Genomic DNA, 22,300 nt, shown 5'->3' on the forward strand with positions numbered 1-22,300 from the left:
AGATAATGGTAAACTAAGTTTAGCTATGCCCTTAAATGTATGTATGTATATAATTACATATATATGTAAACTCAGTATCCAGTGAAGAGTTAGCATTAAACCAGTTACATCTTAAAAAACACACACACACACAACACACCACTCCATTGGGTAACTTACTTTAGTTGTTCTGGAGGGCTCTGTATTTACAGCCTCATTTCCCTCTCCCCTGGGTGCAGTCAGGAAGGGAGCCTGTTCACTGCCAGGGCTTTCTCTGAGCTTTTCTTCTAGTGTCTTCTCATCCATCTTCATTGCAGGGCTTGCGAGGGGCACTGTCTTTTCCCTGCTGGTGTCTAGAATAGTGGGACTAACGGTGGCATCCTGTTGCCCTGTACTGTCTTTTTGAGAAACATCTTTAAACAATTTCTCTGAAAGAAGGGGCATTGAGACGCTGGGAACTCCCTGAGTCACTTCACCTTCAAAGCACCCTGCACCTGCACCTGCACCTATAGGACTGGACATTTCTGGACATTTCTGTCCAGTTGCTTTCTGAGTTACCATTTTAGATTCAACAATTCCACAAAGTTCACTATCACTTTTGCTGTCCTGATGATGAAGGTCCTTTTTGACTTCTTTTGAGTCTACCCTGGAAACTATAATTTCTTCAAATTTAAGAGTTTTTGTTGAGTCAAAGGGTACGTCTTGGTATGATTTTTCTTTATATTCATTAGATGAGCAAATCAAATCTTTGGTTTCCTTAGTCTTAGAAGTAACACAGGAATCTTTATAATAGTTGGTCTCCTGTCTGGTAATTCCTCGGAGAGACTGGTCTGTTTTGGAAATTTGGGATGTGTCTGCAACTCGGGCTTTTCCAACAGATTCTTGGTAGTGCAATCCTTTAGGCCCTGGGGTCATAGAAGAGAAGGGTTCATTCTGGGCCCCACTTATAATTTCTTGAGATAAATTTTCTTCTGGTTTTAAAGTCAAGCAGAAGCTTATATTTTTGACTTCTCCTTCACTGACCTGGTTAGAGTTGAAAAATGTTAAAGCATCTTGATTTCTTATGGAAATTCCTTTGGGTATCATTGGGGAAGAAGAATCTTCAGCTTCACATGGAATAGAGGATCTCAGTTCTCTATCATCTTTTTTCCCTTTTTCATTTATGGTAATTTCAACTGACTGACTCTTTACACTAGAGCTATGGTCATCTTTAACGGTAGTTTCTAGGTTCAAATTTTCTTCTGAAAGAACTGTTGATTTGCATGCTTTAACACTATCTTCTATAATTATCTCCTTCTCTCTCTTCCTTTTTTCCCTGGTATTAATTGGTTTCTGCATAATCTGCTTACCCAGCAATTTACCTGAAGTTTCACAATTTGATTCTTGTGCTTCTGAAATAATTTCTCTTTGGTTTTCCCTTATTTCTTTATGATCCAAACCTGACACAGACCGTTTCATATGAGAAATAATTTCTATTTGTGAAATTGTTTTTTCCTGTTCTTCATTCCTATTTTTTCCCATGTTGTTCCTAGCTACCTCCTTGAGTTTAAAATCACAAACTTCTGAGTGGGAGTGTGTCACTGAATCTTGGTCCAATGATTTGCCTTTGCAATTGCTAGGAACTAAGATACTGACAGACGCATTAGCATCTGGAGAAGTTCTCCTCTCATCTCGATCCTTGCACTCCAACCCTTTTACTGAAATTCCCCTGCCCTTGTTTGCCTGCTCCCCATCAGAAACTCTCCTTTTAACCTTTTCTTGTGCAGACTGACTTCCAATTTGAAATAATTTCTCACTTTCTTCTTTACCACAACTCATTCCAGCAGTCTGATTAGAAGTAATGAACATTTCCTTTCTTAGAAATTCCTTCTTTAATTCACATACTTCAATTCCATCCTGCTTTTCAATCTGAGCCCTGTGAGCACTGGACTCTACAGTATCTATTTCAATCAAAGTTGCCAGTTCAGGGCTGATCAATCTTTTCTCAATAGCTTCCTTTAAAGTCACTCTTTGATCATTAAATATGTCAATGATCCCTCCATTTAGTACCTGATGAGATGCAATAATTCTGACCATGTTTTCATCCACTAATTTCTGTTCTAAAGCTGATGCTAATGTCAGTCTTTGTCCTGTGGCAGTATCTATGATTCCTCCAGTATTTGCCTGAGCTTCCAGAACCTTCAGTGTAGGTGCAAAGTCTACTTTTCCCAACTGGGTTGCTTGGGACAATGTAAGTACTTTGTCACTCACTTCATCTTTAATGTCTGAGAAGGGAATTACTTCCAGATATCTCTGTCCAGATTCAATATCAATCTTACATTTCTTTACTAATTCTGAATAGGGAACAATTCTGTAATTCTCAGGGTCTACAATCCCATGCAGCATTCCTGAAGAAAACACTGCTTTATTAATTAATAGCCCTTCTTTTTTGGCTTCTGCCAAGGTCAATCTCTGGCCAGAAATGAGATCCACAATGCTTCCGGTCAAGGCCTGAACTTCTTGAATTTCTCTTTTCAAACCCGGGGTAACAAGATCTAATTTTATAGCTTCAGAGAGGGAAATAGTTTCCTTGGTTTCCGGGTGAAAAAACTGATGGAGGCTTAAGTTCTCAACTTTTTTGAGGTGCTTGGCTAAATCTTCATCAATGATGCCATTTTTAAAGGCATTATCAACAGAAAGTCTCATGCCAGATACATGGTGAATGATACCTCCCTCTATTACCTGCTTAGTCAACAACTGAATGGCCTCTCCTCTCTCTACAAGTCCTCTGTCAATGGACTGTGTAACTGTTAGAGGGGCCTTGCTATCAGGGTCCATAATTCCAGTTGTTTCCATTTGTAAGCTAATTAATCTCTCCCTAACTGCTTTTTCAGCATCTCTGCCTTTAGAAGCTTTTTCCAGATTTATAAGCTCTGTCTGGTCAGCACTGTCCACCAAGCCAAGATTTAAGGCCAAAGTCACTGAAACCTTTTTGCCTCGTTTCAGGTCAATGATTCCACCAGTCACCACCTGCCTCTCTAAAATTCTGGTGGCTGTCTGTGTGTCCAAAAGTCCAACTGCAACTGCTTCCTTCACAGAGTAGAGTGTGTGGGTACGAGGGTCTAAGACACCGCTAATAGCTTTGTCTGCTATGAGGACATTATGTAATAATTTCTCATCCATCAGACCTTCACTGATGACTTCTTCAGTTGTCAAAGATTCACAAGTCTGAGAGTCAAAGAAACCCCGAAACATGTTCAGCTTTTCCATAAGTTTCACAGCAGTGTGACTGGGCATAATGCCTCGGGCTACTGCTTCATTCAGTAAGAGCTGTTGACCTGTTTGTTCATGAACGATACCACCACTTAGTAATTGTGTAGATAATATATTTAAGGTGGCTTCTTCAAGCAAGTCTGAAGAATGACTGCATGACAGGGAAGTTTCACTACCGTGATCCACCTCATCTGTCTTTTCTAACATCATCGTACCACCACCCGAGATGTTTTGTTCTTCTGGACTTTGTTTATGGACATCTTTACCCAAAAATGTTTCACTTAAGATTTTCTTTTTGTCCAGAGAATGAGTATTTGTGTCATTTTCAGACTTGAGTTCCAATTCTAAATCTAGAGTTTTCTTTACTTCAAATTGTGACTTTTTGCTTTGGGGTTTTATGAAAGGTCTTCTAGTTTCACCTGGAATGTGTTCAATTTCAAGTGTGTTTGCTTGTTCTTTATGACATATAATGGAAGTCTTTCCGAGAGTCCGCCATTCTTCCTTTGGTGTTTCAACAGAAAAAGGATCTTTGTCCACCACCAAGGTTACATCTGCTGCTTCCTCATGGGGTACTGTAAGGAGAAATCCTCCGCTGATGTTTTCTCTAGTAGACGCTTCTGTTAGGTCTTCCTTTTTGGTACTTACTAACTGCCTTTTAAACTCTGATTTAACTTGACCTATGACCTTCAAAGTATCAACATTTGGATTTCTCATGTTTTGTTCTACTACAAACAGGTCTTTTTCAGGGTTCTCTACAGAGGAATCTTCTGTTGCTACAATAGTATTTTTGCCTTCTGCTTCAGTGTGATTTGCCTGATTGGGAAATTTCTTGTCTGGAGAAGAAGAGTGGAACTCACATGGCCTCACGGCTAGCATGTGACAGGAAGTTTCTGTGATTTTTACATTTGCTGATTCTTGTAATTCCTTGGGAGTTTCTAGTCTCTGATGTCCAATTCCAAATAATTCTAGAGAACTTGGTTGATATTCACCTTTTGCTGTTAGTTCTTCTATCAGCTCATTGTCCAGCAGGAGCAGCCTCTGTCCATTCTGCACATTAATATAGCTGTGAGTCATCAGCTGAAACAACAGCTTCTCCCTATGGTTTGCCATGCCCTTGGTTTGGCCCTTCTTGCATAACAGATCTGATGCTCCAGGATTAATGTTCACTTTGCTCTGTTCTGATGAATCTGCTAATAGCATGTGGGGCATCACATCAGGTATGCAAATTGATTGTAAGTTATTGGCAAGATCTTTGTCTAACATACCATTTTCTACTGCTTTTTTCCAGGACCAAACCTCTGTGGTTGCTGGCAGAAATAGAGCTTCAATGTGCTGTCGTCCATGAAGGATTTTATGAGCTAGCTCAGTAGACACAATACCTTGTTCCAGGGCATCTGTAATTGGCAGGATCTCTCCAGATTCAGGCCATAGGAACCCCATGAATGACCAAAGGGACTCCAGAATCACAAGGGCAATCTTAGCAGCTACTAGATCACTGCTCACTGCTTCATCTATTGTCAGCCTGTGGCCAGTGACAGTGTCTATGATGCCGCCTGTCTGAAGCTGCCTTATGAGAATAGCACAGGCCATATCTTGGTCAATCAAATTATGTCTTACAGCTTCTTCTACTGTAAGTCTGTGTCCTGTTCTTGGATCTACTATGCCGCCGGCAAAGAGCTGAGCTTCCAGCAGCCTGACAGTGACCTGCCTATCTATTAGGCCTTCCTGAACTGCACGGAAAATGCTAACCTTCCGGCCTGATTTCAAGCTCACCATTCCCCCCGCCAATTGCTTGACAGGCAACAATTTCAACCCTGATTCTTGGTGGACAATACATCTCTGCATCAGATCCAACAAACCGATTTTCTCAGCTGTGTTGGGATCTATCAAATTCTTAGATAATCTCAGGTGAGACTGTAACTCTGAGTGAAGCCATTCAGAAACGAGGCCCTGGTGAAAAGCCTCCTCTAGGTTAATACAGTTCTCATTAAGGAAGACACTGAAACCTCCAGTTGCCAGGTGAGCTTCTAAGATTTTCAGTCCAACTTCCTCACTGATAATGTTCTTCTCAATTGCTTCCACTACAGAAAGAGGGCCTTTGCTCTCAGTAAGCCTGTTTACTAAGGACAGAGTATCCTGGAGCTGCTGGAGCTGCTGGTATAGCTGGTGACTGATAAGATTTCTGGCTAGGCCCTCCTCCAAAGAGAGGTTTTCACTGGTCTCAGGAGCAATGAGGCCAGACAGGATAACCTGGGATTCCAGGAGCACAAGGCCTGTGTCATGGTCAATGAGGCCCTTTTGCATGGCTCTGAAGATGGGAAATATCTCCACTGTGCCAAGGTCAATCACCCCAGCAACTGCTCTGCAACCCTGAAAGAAAAAATGAAAAAGAAAACTAAATCAGAGAAGCACAAGTGTTGAAAGGAGTTATTCAAAGAACTATACCACAGGATAGGGCAAAAGTAAGTTTATGGTTGTGAGTACATGAAACACAGTTTATTTTTTATTATTAATAATTGTATTATTTTTCCATATGCACAAATGTAAACCTACTTTTGTCCCACCCTGTATGTCAAATTCTGACCACAAGAAAAACCCAGCCTAGGAATAGCCCCAATAGTGAGAAATATTCTGAAGTCTGGTAGTGTTAATGCTAAATTTTTTTTCCTAAACTGCAGAACATTTAACGTGGCCAGAAGTTCAAAGATTACTTGAAGAAAGACAGCATTAGCATATCTGAACGACAAACTCTACAAAGCTGCAAGCAGTGAGAGTACAAGAACAGCTATTTCTAAGACAAACACACTACAAAGGTCCTTCAAACCCATACCATTCCCCTAAGATGAGAATTCAATCCCATATAACCATTTCTGTGTTGAAACCCATGTAGAAGACTCTTAAAGTAGTACCTCCCTGCTGATCAGTTCAGCAGGACCAGTCCACAGGATTAGAAGAGAGATTTAGGTTTCCGGGTAGCCAGACAACAACTGTGTATCTCAGTAAAAGGCCCTGTGTATATCACTCAAGCAACTGTTTAGCAATTGGGGTGGCCATACTCTTGGTGGTTAATGTTAGCACTTGCCAAGGCAATGGCTCTGAGTTAAATTAGCTCTAAGAATATGAAGTAGCAAGTCAAGGAAATAACAGACTGGGCACCTTGCCTCTGGAACCACTAGTAACTTTTTTCCTAGTCCAGGCTAGCATGAGTAGTAACCACCATGATTACAACTACTATTACTTGTTAGGCACTTAATGTATTTATTGAGAGCTAATATTTAAGCCTCACAACAATCCTAAAAAGAGAATTAGTTTAACCTTTAGTTTGCAGGTAAGAAAATGAGACATGGAGAGAGGATAAGCAACTTGTTCAAGGTCATGAAAATAGCGAGTTCCAGGATTAACCCAAAATCTGACTAAATCTCGGGCTGTTATACTGCCTTCCCAGTCAGATCTAGAAGAGCATGAAGGATAAGTTCAGTAGAATTAGCATCTTACATAGGGGTTAGGCTCTGAGGTGAGTGAATACGGCAAACCTTATATATTGCCTAATTCATCCTCGCAAAAAAAAGCCTAAAAGCAGCTCCTTGTCTTCTATTACAAAACAATGGTATTCAGAAATTAAATAATTCAAGTGTTTTACCACTTACAACACTTCATCACTTTCATTACTCTCCAATTTTCTAGCTCTTCTTGTTCACGTTATCTTCATCTTCTATAGACGGTTTTATCTTTTTTTGGTATTATTGGGTTGGCCAAAATGTTTGGTTTCTTTGCCATAAGATGGCTCTAGTAGCATTTAGCTGTCTTTAACTTCATTTGAAACAATTTTGTTAGACTATATTGTTACAACTGTCATAACAACATGCATTTAAAAATATTATTAAAATTGGTGAATTTGCCCTGTCTGGCGTAGCTCAGTGGATTGAGCGCAGGCTGTGAACCAAAGGGTCGGCAGTTCAATTCCCAGTCAGGGCACATGCCTGGGTTGCGGGCCAGGTCCCCAGTGGGGGCCAAGTGAGAGGCGACCACACACTGATGTTTCTCTCTCTTTCTCCTTCCCCTCTCTCTAAAAATAAAAAAAATAATAATAAAATATTTTTTAAAAATTGGTGAATTTTTGTGTACCTGTTTTAGAACTGAAGATGGAAGAAAATACACAACATTTTTGGCATATTATGCTTTATTATTTCAAAAAAGGTACAATGCAACTGAAATGCAAAAAAAAAAATTGTGCAGTGTATGGGAGAAGCTGCTGTGACTTATCAAACGTGTCAGAGGTGGTCTGTGAAATTTCATGCTGCAGATTTCTCAATGGATGATGCTCTACACTCAGGTAGACCAGCTGAGGTTGATGGCGATCAAATCGACATATTGAGAACAATTAAAGTTATACAACACGGGAGATAGCAGACATATTCAAAATACCTAAATCAATAAAGTTATTGGTGAAAATGAAAAATGTGTTTTTATTTTACAGAAAAAAACCACACGAACTTTTTGGCCAATCCAATAATTTCTTATCCTTATTTAACTCTTTAACTTATCCATGGAGAGGACCTTGTTGAAGCAACTGCCAAGCACTTCCCTGCCTCCTCACTAATGCATTTCATTTCTGCCTAAGTGAGAAGGAAGCACCAGAGGAGCAGGTACATTACTTTGTCCATTCGGGGTCTAGGAACAGTACCAGCAGTTCAATAAATATTTCATGAATAATTGATCGTTAAAAAAATCCTTTGAATCATTGACCTATAAAACATTCACTGAGGATTTCAAGCTTGATTAATGGCACATTATAAGAGACGCAGAATGGATAGCAAACGAGGGAACAGATTTGGTTCACTTCTATATCTCACTATATTTGTTCAAATAATGCAAAGACCGACAAATTCTGTACACTATTTGAAATATTACATTATTCCCAATCCCTCTTTGTTTTCTGACCCAAAATGTAAAGTTTAACTTGCATAAGGTAAATGAATGTTATGTGAATCTATTAGGTATCTGTTCTATAAAGATTGAAGGAAAAATCACATGGCCAAATGACTCTATTAAAATATATGAAAAGCTCCTTTGACAAAATCCATGTAAGGATTACTCAGAAGCAGACAATATGACAAAGAAAAAGATTCTTTTGTGAACTTCTAATTTATTCTGTGAGATTCACAGAGTTTCAGAATACTGATATTGAAGAAAGGCCTGGAATCTAGCCAAAGAGAAAAGACTACACACTGTTCCTTCCAACACCCTCGTAACTAGAGGATAAGCAGGAAGCACTGAGCTGGGAAATAATCCAGAGAAATTCATTTCGGTACCACCAAACATGGGCGTTCTGATCCAAACAAGCAGAAAAAGACACAGGGAGAGGAGAGAAGAAAACATAAAAGGCTTCTACTTACCAAAGTTGCAGGGCACGCCTCGGGCAGATAAGAGACAGAGCCTTATGGAGCAGCTCAGCCGTATCGCACACACAGTGTAAGCTTGGGGTTAGCGTCCAGCATGCGACTGTTTTTTTGTTTGTTTGTTTGCAAAAAAAGAACCCCAAACAGGTCGTCCTCTTTTCCCTTTGTGCATTTGTGCTTAAACTCCAAAGGGTTAGTGAAACTTGTAAGCAAGGATGTCAGTTAATCAGAACAATACTTCACATGAAACACACAAACAGTAACAGGGACACATCATGCTCAATGTAGTGGTGCTCAGCAGCTTGTCTCTTTTTTCCTCCCCTTTTAAAACCTTTCAAAATGAGAACTGGATGTTCCCAGCAAGCAATTGTTAAAACTTTTCACGTACAATCATATATGGTGAAGCAACAAGCCATTAAAAGTGGGCTACCTTAGGGAATGGTAAAACAGCACATTCTATTTGAAAATCTACTCTCGAATGAATCACAGCTGGTTCTGCCTTGTGGTCTTTATAACTCTAGCTCCTGCTGTACAAATTTCATATCCAAGGACCAGAGTCAGAGCACATTTGTCTGAACATCATTTTGAGCATCATATAGACCAAATTTGGTTACCAAATGAGCTTTAATTTTGGCCTGCCCCACCTAAGTTGGCCATTGCTTCACAACATAGGAAACAAGCAGGCAAACACACATATATATCCCAGAGACACATGTATATAATAAGGTAAGTTTACATATACACAAGTATCCAGGAAGAACTCAGGACAACCAGCAGGTACTTAGCAACTTTCATATGGTCCCGAAAATGAACATGAGTGGGAACTGGTAAAGATGTCACATGATGAGATGACCATGGGTAAGGGGAACCAGCGTCTCAGTCAGTGCAGCTAATCTACCATTTTGCTTTGCAAATAAAAATTTCTCATTTCCTTAGTGGATTTGAAAGAAAGTATGAGGGGGAGAGGTTCATAGTCTTTTTTCCCCAATATTCTGAATTCTTGGCTATCAACTTTTGAGTGACAATGCCACAAAGGAGTAATCTTATTGCTCTGTGGTTAGATATAAAATTTATGCTCTCCTTGACTGCATTATGCCCCAAAATGGCAGAGGACAAAAACGGTGAACTGGGTCTAAAGGTCTAGCCACAAACGCCTCTAGTGTCCTGACTGACCAACACATCACGGAACCCCAGGAAAGAAACACAAGACAAATGGCTGCTACAGTGAGGTTAAAAAATTAAGTCACACTGGTCATGGGAAGCTAATGATCATGACTTTCAATCAGCAAAGCTGCTTTCATACCATTCAAAAGATACCCTCTTGGAGAGTAAAACTAAAAGTACCTTTTGTTCTGTCTGCTGGGCCAGCTGGCTCTGAAGTTGGTGAAGCTGGTGTGCTGAACCCTCACATAGGTCATGGTAAGCCTTATTCAGGGCATTCAGTTGTTCAGATACTTGTTCCTTCTCTTTTTCTGAGAGCCTGGAAAATGAAGCATTAAAGTCCTTTTAGAGAAAAACCTTTCTCCAAGTCCTTCTCTGTCGCTTCACAATCATGACTTCTCCATCTTGGACGGTATTCTTGTCATTGGTAACTGTGGATCATCTGGTCAAAGCGTCATACTCACTGAACACTTTGGCTTCTAAAGCACAGTTTCCTGTTTATCTCAAATCAAGTCATGGCCCTTGGAGATTCCTATGCCCATGACCAACTGTCTATAACATCCTGCAATCTTCTCATGCCAACTGGCCTCCACCCCACTCCAGACCCACCCACACATGGCAAACTTGGATCCTGACATCATCTAAAATCATCCCACTTCTGAAATTTTAACCTTTAAGAGTCTACTACCTGATTATAACTCCTAATTACAATCCTACCTTTCCAGTTTTCTTTCTTTACTCTTATACCTCTTTTAAAAATAAAATATTTTAAGCAAAAAGTAGAATATAACAAATTTTCATTCACCAATTACCCAACTATACAGCTTTACCAAATTGTATTATTTTACCAGATTTGCTTTAGATCCTTTTCTTAGAAATAAGACACTACAGATATAAAGTCCAATGTGTATGTCACCAACCCCATTACTTTCCCATTTTCCCCCGAGGCAATCACTATCTTGAATTGGGTATATTTTTCAAGTCTCTTTTCTCATGTTACATTATGTTTTTGAGAATGAATCCTATGACCTTTATTACAATTATTCACTTACTTACTAAGTCTTCCTTGACCCCTCCATTTTCTCTTAATCTATCAGTGCTCTCTATTATATTCTTTTTTTTTTTCTCTTGAGAGTCCGGACCCACGGAACTCAAGAGAATTCCAGACTCAAGAGAATTCCAGAACCATGGAGAAGAGATCCCGCTGGGTTCTAACCTTGCCTAGACTTCAATGTGTTCCAACACTCCTCTTGAAGACTCTTCCTTGAAAGAAGTCAACTCTTCCTCAACACCACTATAACTTTCAGCAAACAACCTCTCTACCTATCTCAAATAGAAAATACCACTGGGCACTAATTCTCTCACTTTCTGGCTTTATTCCTGGCATATTAACTTCTATCCACACCTTTCTTAATCTCCTTTTTCTCAGACCTCAGACAAAAACCAGTCTTGACACCTATTTAAGGTGTACTTTTCACCCATTGATGAATTTTATTTTTTTTTAATATTTTATTTATTTATCTTTAGAGGGGAAGGGAAGGAGAGAGGAAGAGAAACATCAATGTATGGTTGCTTCTTGTGCATCCCCTGCTGGGAACTGGCCCCTGGCAGGAACTGGTCTGCAACCCAGGCATGTGCCCTGACTGGGAATCGAACCTTGATCCTTTGGTTCCCAGGCCCGCGCTCAATCCACTGAGCTACACCAGCCAGGGCGAATTTTATTTTCTTTGACATCCTCTGGAACCCCTCTCCTACTACTTCAATCTTTCTCCCTTCAGGTCCTTGAGACACAGTCCACACACAGATAAATTCCTCTGATCTTCTAAGACAACAAATCCTTCTTGATTATATATTCTACTCTAATCATTTCTACCCTTTCCCATGGCCAAGCTCCTTGCAAGAGTGTCTAATTTCATGGTCACTACCTTCCTCACTCCATGGTCTTCCCATCACACCAAATCCGACATTATCCCCTAACTTTTACCAGAGTCACAAAAAACTTCCAACTTGACAAATTTAACAAATACTTCTCAGTCTTAACCTTGCTTGACTTCTGACCACTTCTTTTCTTCTTGGAATTCTGTTCTCTCTTGGAATCTGAGATAGCATTCATAATTTTCCTTTTACAAGAAGCACTGAGAAGCCCCTACACCACTGTAAGATAATTTACTTGTATGGTGTCGATTACGCTAATAGTTTAAATCTCCATCACTTTAAACTTCTCTCATTAATTCTAAATTTACATATGCAGCTGCCCACTGGATAACTTTAGTAGAACTATGTAAGGCAAAAATCAATGTGTTAGGTATTTCTATTCTGATGTTCTGTGGGGTCTTCATATTCATCACGCCTGAAACTAAAGCTGCCCTCTTTTCCTTCACTCTCTACCTTCTCCTCCTGTAATACCGCTCTTGGTGAGTGGCATCACCATACACCCATGGCCTAAGCCAGAAACCAGGGAGTTAAACCTGATAACTTCTGTTTGTCACCAAACCCTGTAAGTTTATCATCCTTAATATCTTTAGAATCTTTGACCCCTCTCCATCCCTCATTATTTCTTGCCTTTAAGAACAACCTCTTTGGTCACTCAGGCCCCTAGTCTTGCCCCATGTCAATCCATTCTCCATCAAACAAAAACCTTTATCATCAAAATCCAATCATGTTGATGATTCTTCCTCATAGTCGACAAAGTAAAATGCAAACTCCTCAGCATGAACTACAAGGCTCTTCACCATCTGGTTCTTACTGCCCTGAATTCTTGACATGACCCTAAGTTTTACCCCGGTAGATCTGGCCTCCCAGATGTGGCATAACCTCTCACTTAATACTTACTTATGACCGTGCTTGGCCAAGAAAATCTGTGATGTTTTAATGGCTTCAGAGACTTGTTCCTTCTTGGTTGTCAGCTCCTCTGCCAGAACCTATTTAGTAGATATAAAGAGAAAAGCTTCAGAAACTAAAAAATTGAAGAATCAAAAATTGAAATAAAATTTTTAAAAGATTTATTTATTTTTAGAGAGAGGGGAAGGGAGGGAGAAAGAGAGAGAGAGAGAGAAACATCAATGTGTGGTTACCTCTCACATGGCCCCCAATGGGGACCTGGCCCTGCAACCCAGGCATGTGCCCTGACTGGGAATCGAACCAGTGACCCTTCAATTTGCAGCCCCATACTCAATCCACTGAGCTACAGCAGCCAGGGCTGAAATAACTTTTTTAAAATCTAAGGCAAAATCTTAACTCTGGTCAGATTATTATTCCCAAATGAGCTACATACAGTTCATTAGAAAGGTAGAAACATAAATAAGATGACTTCTTAAGTTTCTTTAAGTCCTGAAAGTCAACATTTATTAAGATTAACAATCAGCCCCCGGCTGGTGTAGCTCAGTGGATTGGGCGTGGGCCTGTGAAGCAAAAGATCGAGGTTTGATTCCCAGTAGGGGCACATGTCTGGGTTGCAGGCTAGTTCCTAGCAGGGGACTCATGAGAGGCAACCATACATTGATATTTCTCTCCCTGTCTCCTTCCCTTCCCCCCTAAAAGATAAATAAATAAAGTCTTAAAAAAAAAAAGATTAACAATCATCCCTGGGTGGCCTGTATGTGACTTGCATCATATCCAGGAAGAGTCGATTGACCTTCTCCTTACCTGCTGTTCTAAAATAGCTTTTTCAATGTCTGTCAATTCTTTGGTCTGGGATGAGGTAGCTTTGCTTTGTGTATTCCTTGCTAGGGTAGACACCCAGCCCAAAAGTTCTTTAACCTTATCCACATGCTCTTGTTTTTCCTCTTCTACTACTTTCTAGAACAGGAAATAGAAAAATCAATATGATGATTTGTTTTATTAGAATGGCCTGACTTCAGATTTCCTAAAACAGAGAAATGAAAGTTACCTCAATCACTAAGCAACTAACCCACATTAAATATAATTTACCCAGCCTACAGCCCTGCTCACAGATGCCTACCTATGGGATACTAATAGCTGAGTTCATCATATCAAGGTTTAAGACCTTTTGAAAAAAGTACACTGTTTTACATATGATAGGTACTCAACAATTATTTACTGATTTTAAAAAAGCTCTTTATATATAGCAGTTTAATTCATAATTTTCATAATTCTTATATTTACAGGTAAAGAGATTAAAGCCTACAGAGATTAAGTGATGTAGGTATTGATGTAAAGGAAGTCTTTTACTAATTTATACAACCAAAAGCTGGTATGAATAAATGTTTCCAAAAGCATTTTATAAGAGTAGTTAAATATGTGGGAACTTATTTTACAAAGACACAGATGATTTTTATAATTATAAAAAATTACATACTTATTGCAAAAAATTCAAATAATCTGAAATACATATCATTTCAGATATATTAATATCATTTCCCTTAATATCATTTCCCCAGGAACATGGCATATATACTTTTAAAGTTGTTTGTATGCACATATTATGTCTTTGTGAGCTATGTACAATAATGTTTTTATATAGTATTCTAACTTGCTTTCCGTCCAAACAATATATTATAAATATCTTCCTGTGTCAGCTCACTTGAATCTATTTCATTAACAGCTTCCTAGAATTTCATGGTATAGAATTTGGACGTTTCTAGTATTTCCCTTTAACGGATCATGCTTTATTGAAGATCTTTGTGTACATTCTTCCTTCATACTTATAATATTTCCATAATAAAGATACCTGGAAGTGGGAGTGTTGAACATAATACAATCAATCCTAATAATTATTCGCAGATTCCCTATCTGTAAATTTATTTACTCACTTAAGTTTATTTGTAACCTCCAAATTAATATTTGTGCATTTTCACAGTCATTCTCACACATACACAGAGTAGTGGCGTAATAGTGGTGGTCACCCAATGTCCCCAACTGGGGCAGAGTAAGTGACAAGCTGCCTTCTCATTCCATTTCTTATATTGTAAATAAGCACCCTTTCTGCAGCCTGTTGAGTGCCATGGTTTTCACATTTATATTTTTGTTGGTGATTTCGCTATTTAAAACGGACCCAAGTACAGAGCTGACGTGCTCTCTTATGTTCCTAAGCACAGGAAGGCTGTGATGTGATGTGATGTGCCTTATGGAGATAATGTGTGTTTAATAACCTGTGTTTGGGACTGACTTAGCTCTTGGCCAAGAGTTCAATATCAGTGAATCAACAAAATATGTGAAATAAGGAGTTTTTAAACAAACATACACATAAAACAAGTTTATGCATTATCTACTAGTAAAAATGTTGTGACCAATGGCTTGCAGGAACCTAACCGTGTATTTCTCCTGGGTGCAAGAGTTCAATATTCACTAACTTAGTGTTTCCAGCAACCCCATAGAATTACTATGAATAGAGAAAGTCGGCTGTGTGTGAACTTTAAATTGTGACAGATAGAGCACAAGGTTTTTAATTCCATTTTTAAGATGATTTAGGACCCAACTGTCCTCACCTCCTCCTCTTCCAGCCGCTGGAGCGCATCACTGATGTATTTTACGTGCTGAGTTGTTAAGGTCACCAATGCAGTGTAGCGAGTCCTTAAGTCCATGAACTATGGTTTAAAAAAAATTAGATAAATTACCTACCAGAAAAATAAATTTAAATAGTTGAAAATAAAAAGAAATTTTCATGAAGTCACATGCTCAACAGAAAGGTAAGCTGTAAATCAAATTGCAAGACCCAAAGGAAAGGCCCTTCTCCTTAAGGGAAGACGGGGGCCTATGTCATTTTCCCACACTTTCACCTCTTGCGTAATGGCATCTGAAGAGGAAAGCATGCGACGGCGCTTGCCAGGGGATTTCTGCTGTGAGTCCACAAAGGCCTTGTATGTCATCAGTTGCAATTCATAGTCCTGAAAAGGAAGAAATTTTACCATGTTTACATAGGGTTTTATAGTGCACACACATCACGTATCAGAAATCACAGCATCTCATTGCTGGAAGGCATTTTAGTAATCTTTTAAACTGAAGGTTCGAAACCCTCTGTGAAGAGCTAGAACGAAGCTATTGGGTCATGCTGTCTCTGTCACAACTACTCAACTCTGCCATCGAAAGTGAAAGCAGCCACAGACAATAAGTAAATGAAACAGCATGACTGTAGTACAATAAACTTTTACTTATAGACACTGACAGTTGAATAAAGTTCCTCTAATATTTACATGTTACAAAGTATTATTTGTATCCAAAGTTTTTAGCCACTTCCTATGGGCCACAGCTTGCAGTCTGTTTGCTGACCATCCTTTTCATCTCATGCATGGGTAACTGAAGCCCAGAGACAGGACGTGAATTTCCCTAATTAACTCAGTGGATGAGCGACAAAGTCAGGATTAGAATCCCAGTTTTCTTATCACTAAACCAACGTCCTGTCCATGTTACCATGCTATTCTGTCATATCCTCTGTCACCCTGGGAGTGCTGCTTTAGTCGGGCACTCTGCCTCTCCCACGAGATGGGTAACAAGAGCTTCTTAGTCACTCTCCTGCTTACGCCCTCACCTACAACTGTGTGCTTTACCGCCACCAGAGTAACTTTTCCAAAAGAGGACCACTCCATACATCTGCTTAAAAGCTTTCAATCACCTAGAGTAAAAACTTCTCAAATATCAACATGTATACACATCATCCGGGAATACTGTTAAAAATGCAAATTCTGATTTGGTAGGTTGAAGACTCTGCATTTCTAACAAGCTCCCAGGTGATGTTCCTGGTTCAAAGATCACATTTTGAGTAGCAAGAATACACAGCAAAGCCAAAAGAACTGAACAAGACCCTTTATAGGTTGGCCCCGGCCTCCTCATTTTCTGGTCACTGCTTCTTTTGTACCATACTCCTAACTAAATCAAAGTATTTCCTATTCCCTCATTATATGTTCATTCTTCTGTGCCTTTGATTATGCAGTTCCTTTCATATACAATGTCCTGCTTTCTGTTGTCTACTTAGAAAACTGTTGCAGGAAGAAAACATGTAATGAGTTCCCCTTAAGCAACTTATACAAAAACAATAGTAGTAGTAGTTATAGTAGTAGTAATAATAAACGCACGTTATCATTTACTGAATGTATTTTAGGTTTGCAGCATTGTCTTATATATACATTACCCCAGGTTGCTGCTATTTCCATTTTGTTGATACCACAACAGATAATCAGAGAGCCTAAGTGCTTGCTCAAAGTCTAAAGCCTGACTCAATTCTCTGTGACGAGTCTTATTAACCGAAGAAATATCTTCACTCAGAAACTATGTGTTAAGCATCTCCTATGTGCCTATCATTGTTTTGCGTGCTACAAACACAATGGAGAACAAGTCGGAAAAATCTTGCCCCTTCCTGGAACTTACATTCTAGTAAGAAGGCACATAATAAGCAAATATATATATGATAATCTCAGGTTGTTTTTATTTAAAGATGTTATCAGAGGGGGGTGGAGTGGGACAGATCAGGCATGGCCTCATAAAGCACATAAGAATTTAAAATTTTATTATGAATATGATATGATGCCACTGGACAGTTTTGAGGAGAATGACATGATCCAGTTTACTATGTTTCATCTATTTTAAGGTACAAATTTTCCCCACATTTTAGTAGCTCTAAAATTAGAGTATGTCTTACAGTCAATGGCATTTGCATAATTGGCAGTTTCTCCTTTTTTGGTAGTGCATATTAACAGCTGGTGTCTGAAATTCTATGACATGTATTATGCTCTATAAAGGTGAGTTCTTTGCTACTGTGTGGGAAAATTGCCTGTAGAACAGGAGCAGAAGCAAGAGATCAGGTTGGAGGTAGCAGAGTAGTCTAAGGAAGATTCCTCACTTGGATGTAAACCAGGGAAATGGTGAGGGTGTAGGTAACAAGAGGCAGCCATAGCCAAGACATATTGAAAGATGGAGCCAACTTGTTCAAAGACTGACATAAAGGTTAAGGCAATGAGGATTCTTAAGGGTGACTCCTGGGTTTTCTGCCTCAGCAAATTGGAAAGTAGTGATACTATATCCTGAGATAAGCAAGATGGTGAGCAAAACCCAAATATTCTGTTTTTGATATGCTAAGTTTAAGAGGCCTGTGGGTCATCCAAATGGAGGCTCCTGATGTCTGGTACCTCTCTGAGCATACTTAAATGTGGGGCCATGAGAAATACACCTCTGCACTAACTGAAAAATGGAGCCAGCCTGTAACAGAAGAGCTCTGCTTGTTTTTCCAGGAAAAAAACAAAACAGAACCTGCAGGTCTTCCTAAGCTGAAGATCACTTACGTTCCTCTTGAGATATGGTAGCATTACCTTTACAGTAGTGGAGTACTGCTGGGAAAACTTTTGACACTGGTCCAGTTTTGTCTGATTTCTCTCAATTTCTGCAAACAGATCCTAGGAACCAAAATAATGTATTATCATTGTCATTACCATCACTGAAACAGTTGAGCATTTATTAGGTTCTAAGGCAGTGGTTTTTAAGCTTTAACTGCATCAGAAATCACCTGGGAAACAGCATAAAACACAGATTACTGGGCCCCTACTCCAGAGGTTCTGATTCGGTGGGTTTGGATTTGAGAACTTGCATTTCTAACATGTCCCCAGATGCTGCTGCTAGTCTGGGATCCACATGTCAAAAAGCACTGTTCTAACTATTTTAAATATAACTTCACTTATTTCTAACAGAGATAACTTTATGAGGTCAGCTGAACAAATAATAGACTATATCCAATTTATTGATAAGGAAATGGAATAACGAGAGATTAAGTAATTTGCTCCAGGTCTCGTAGTTACTGAGCAAACAAGGACTGGAATCCAGGCAACCTAACTGTAATACTAACTAGAGCAAAAGACCCCAAGATACCAACAAATAAAAACTGTTCTGAATGAAATAATTTTCTTCCACTCAGAGCTTTCCCTGGGTTTTCATTCTCCCATATTCTAATCCTAGTATAATAAATTTAATATCAAGAAACAAAACAAACCAAAATAATTTTAATCTGTCTATCAAGTGATTTCCATATATACTTATAGAAACTCAGGATTATAACTTTATAGGTTGTCTGGCCTAAATGCAACACCAGTCTCTAGAGACCATCCTGCAAGGGGAAACTTAATTGCTAGCACATCATCTTCTTTTATGATGAGCTAACCCATCCCACCCCTGACAACTTCCACCATGACACTGTGCACTGGCACCCACCGTCTGCTGGCTGAGCTGCTCCGAGAGCACTCTGCTGTCCTCTGCCTGGCCTGGCTTCATCATTTCCTGCTGGGCAGTGGTTTCCTCAATCCATTTGATGAGAGTTCCATGGCAGGCTCGGTAATCTCCCAGAATTTCCTGGATACTTTCTAGTTCAGATTGGCTGGAGGAACAGAGAAAAATTGCTGTCAAATATCTTGGCATCAAATATCTTGGCTTCTCAGCCTACATCTTCAGCTGAGTTTGATCACAGAGGATACATCTTTGTTTGGAAGGAACAGCAACACAGTGTTGAGAGCTATGCATGTACCCCGTGCTCTATAGTGTAAAAGGTAATTTGAAACTAGCTTGTGCCCTGCTGGCCCTGTAAACTGCCTAGGGCATGGCATCGCATGATAATCCTTGTCAAATTTTCTACTTAGATTGCCAAGGATTACCAGGGTTGCCAATAAGGTAGGACTGGCTGTACACTTGTCCCCTGATGACAGAGTACCTGTCAAATTACACTAGCTATGATTTATGAATCACTGTAATTTCAGTGGGGGTAGGGTGGGTGATATTTACTGTTAATTTCAGTAACAGTCTCTTACATCACTTTTGTTAGCCTAGCCAGTCTTGGGATGGTAATTCAAATAGAGAATCAATCCAAATTTACATGAGTTGCTATCTAACTTCTCTCCCTGCATATTTGCCTACCCAGCCTAGCTTCAGACAGGTAGCTTTCTATCTTTGCTATTCACAGCAGTCATCAGAAGTAGGATCTCAGGTCACACAGATAAAAATCACTGAGTTAGCAAATGAAAGGAAGCAAGAAATTCTGCCAAGGCCCACTATGAAAATGGTTCATATTCATATTTGCAGCAAGTAAAACCAGACCTGAAACTCAGGTTCTGTCCTTGACAGAAGATCACCAGGTCACCCTTTCAGTCTATATTCCAAACCCTATTGTCATCATGACTTAACCAGGCAAGGCCTGGGACACAGGGGGAGGTAGTACTTACCAGAACCATCACTGTTGACTCAAAAGCAAGACTTAAGTCTGCTTTGGGGTTGGTGTTCCCGACTTCCTATCACTTATCTTGTCCAGAATTCATGTCATTTAATTTCTAACTCTCCCTATCAATTCCTGCCTTTAAATAAGAATACACAGATATAACTCTATTTTTGTTTAAAACCTAGTCCTTGAACCCTCACGGGAAAAAAAGGTAAGGCTACTACTTACCGTGTCTCAAGCTGGGCAATGACCCGGTTCCAACGCTCCTGTAGCTGGGAGCCTTTTTCCTGACAGCGCTCCAAATCCAGGTTTCGCTCTGGGGTAAGTCGACTGAGTTGCTCTGCTACTACCTTGGCCTTGGCAATTTCCTCATCCAGGACTGAAAACACTGAATTCTTTTCCTTCACATCACTAAGCCAGTGCTATAAAACATAAGCACAGAAACACAAGATTTAAAATATTCCACGTGAAGAATTAAAAAAGACTCAGACTAAGATAGACAACAAGGTATGGTCTACAGCTGGCTCCACATTATATCTGTGATTCAGAGGCTAGACCCTAGGATGTTGTGCCGGAAATGCCTCCACAGTCATGCACCACAGGCTGGCAGTACAATAAAACGAAATGTGTAAAGAACTTGTGTTTGAAACCAGACTCTATCACTCATGAACTATGAAACCAAAATAAGTCATTTAGCCAATCTGACTCAGTTTTCTCATCTGTAAATGGAGATAAAAATCCCTCCCCTATCCACCTCACAGAGTTCTTTTGGAAAACCAAATGAAATAACAGCCAAGTGATTTACAAACACACAGCAAAACTGCTGACGGTATCCAATTAAGCTATGATTTTACTGGGGAGAAAGGGGAGAAAATAAATAGAAAAACATAGTCCTTTATCCTCCCTTTCTAGCTAGACATTTTCCTCAGTTCCTTCTTCTTTGAGTTCATATTAAAATATTTTAAATATGATCATCTGCCTAGTTCAAATGCAAACTTAAAATCAGTGTCACACCATCCAAAACAGTATTTCTCCACTAACTCAAAACATGTGCTATACTGGGGGTAGGAGACACGGCGGGGAAGGGGACAAAAGTGGGCTTACAATTGTAATACAAGTAAATGATATATAATTAATAAATAACAATATAAGGACAAACTCTGTGTTTCATGTACTCACAACCATAAACCTACTTTTGCTCACCCCTGTAGTAAGTCAATTTCCTAAGAAGCTTAGAGCAACCAACCCGTAACGTAGAGCGATGGGACTCCAGAGCTGAGAGATCTGCTGGTACTGCTTCTTCTTGACTCAGCTTGATCTCATAACCTTTGACCAGGAGTTCAGCATCCTGAATGCTACGCACTATAACATCAATTGTCTTGAGCCTGTGAGGATAAAATCATTTTCATTAATGTATGCATTTTAAGAGTTGGGGTATGGACCTGGTGACAAGAAGAGGTTCACAGAACATAACTGCCAAAACCAATTTCATCATTACCAGATGATGACAGAGCTTCATGAAAATAAAGAAGCGTGGTGCATGTGGTGCCAACTTAAGCCAATGTAAAGTTATCGGTGGCACTGAGCATGCACACACGCACTCAACTCTTGGGAGAAAAGGCATAATGCCAGAAAGCCACTCAACACTATAAACCACTGAAGATCTGTTTTTCCTTAAGGTCATGGGTAAAAATGAGTAGAGGGAATAACTTCAAAAACCTATATTTAGCTTACTAAATTTTTTTTTTACTCTTTAGTATCCCTTTCTCTTTCTTTTTTTAAAGAGGTATCTAATCAAACAGAAATGAGGTACAAAAGGGTCCTAACACTGCAAATCAACTCCACCACTGGCATTTGTTCATTGGAGCCCAAATGAACCCACTCCTACTTGAAACTAAAGCCATGGTCTCTTGTAATGGATACCTGGTCTTCAAGATCTACAGTTTCTCTGGATTTTTTATGAAACATTCCAGGTGCTTTTCCTCCTCATCCCAATAGAAAACACTGCCATTTAGACCCAAATTCTCAGCTCACTCACTTATTCAGATAGACAGTGGAGACACCATATACATGGTCCATTTTCTCCACCAGCAGATTGAGTTCTGAGTGCAGAGTTGAAACACTTGAACCGGATGGGGACTGATGGAGAAAGCTCTTGCATTTCATGGAAACAGCTTCCAAGTCTGACCTCAGGTGCTGTAAATCATCCTGGGTACGCTGTCAGGAACAAGACACAAAATGAAGATGGAGACAGAATTATAGCAAAATACTGGAAGCAACCTAGAGCCATCTATAAAAAGAGTGATTGAATAAACTCTGAAAAAGCACTAAAGGGAGTGATGGGGGAAGAATACATACAAGT

At 39.5% G+C, this 22,300-nt stretch overlaps 1 protein-coding gene across 14 annotated transcripts in view; it reads right to left on the minus strand.

Annotated features, from left to right (window-relative positions):
* The window catches only part of MACF1 (microtubule actin crosslinking factor 1), a 329,873-nt gene that overhangs the window by 112,092 nt on the left and 195,481 nt on the right, over positions 1-22,300 (minus strand). For 11 of the 14 annotated variants that reach the window (XM_037032508.1, XM_037032519.1, XM_037032506.1 and 8 more), the window contains exons 26-36: positions 21,977-22,155; positions 21,185-21,323; positions 20,167-20,360; positions 18,945-19,107; positions 18,053-18,136; positions 15,530-15,637; positions 15,239-15,337; positions 13,437-13,589; positions 12,624-12,712; positions 9,975-10,110; positions 160-5,601 (exon numbers count right to left, since the gene is read on the minus strand). In XM_037032508.1, the coding sequence (XP_036888403.1) occupies positions 160-5,601; positions 9,975-10,110; positions 12,624-12,712; positions 13,437-13,589; positions 15,239-15,337; positions 15,530-15,637; positions 18,053-18,136; positions 18,945-19,107; positions 20,167-20,360; positions 21,185-21,323; positions 21,977-22,155 (6,786 nt within the window). The remainder of the gene's footprint in view (positions 1-159; positions 5,602-9,974; positions 10,111-12,623; positions 12,713-13,436; positions 13,590-15,238; positions 15,338-15,529; positions 15,638-18,052; positions 18,137-18,944; positions 19,108-20,166; positions 20,361-21,184; positions 21,324-21,976; positions 22,156-22,300) is intronic. The other 3 variants (XM_037032518.1, XM_037032516.1, XM_037032517.1) reach the window with 1 other exon arrangement.

This window comes from Sturnira hondurensis, unplaced genomic scaffold (genome assembly GCF_014824575.4).
Source record: "Sturnira hondurensis isolate 20B ecotype Veracruz unplaced genomic scaffold, ASM1482457v3 Scaffold0021490, whole genome shotgun sequence".
NCBI classification, from domain to species: domain Eukaryota; kingdom Metazoa; phylum Chordata; class Mammalia; order Chiroptera; family Phyllostomidae; genus Sturnira; species Sturnira hondurensis.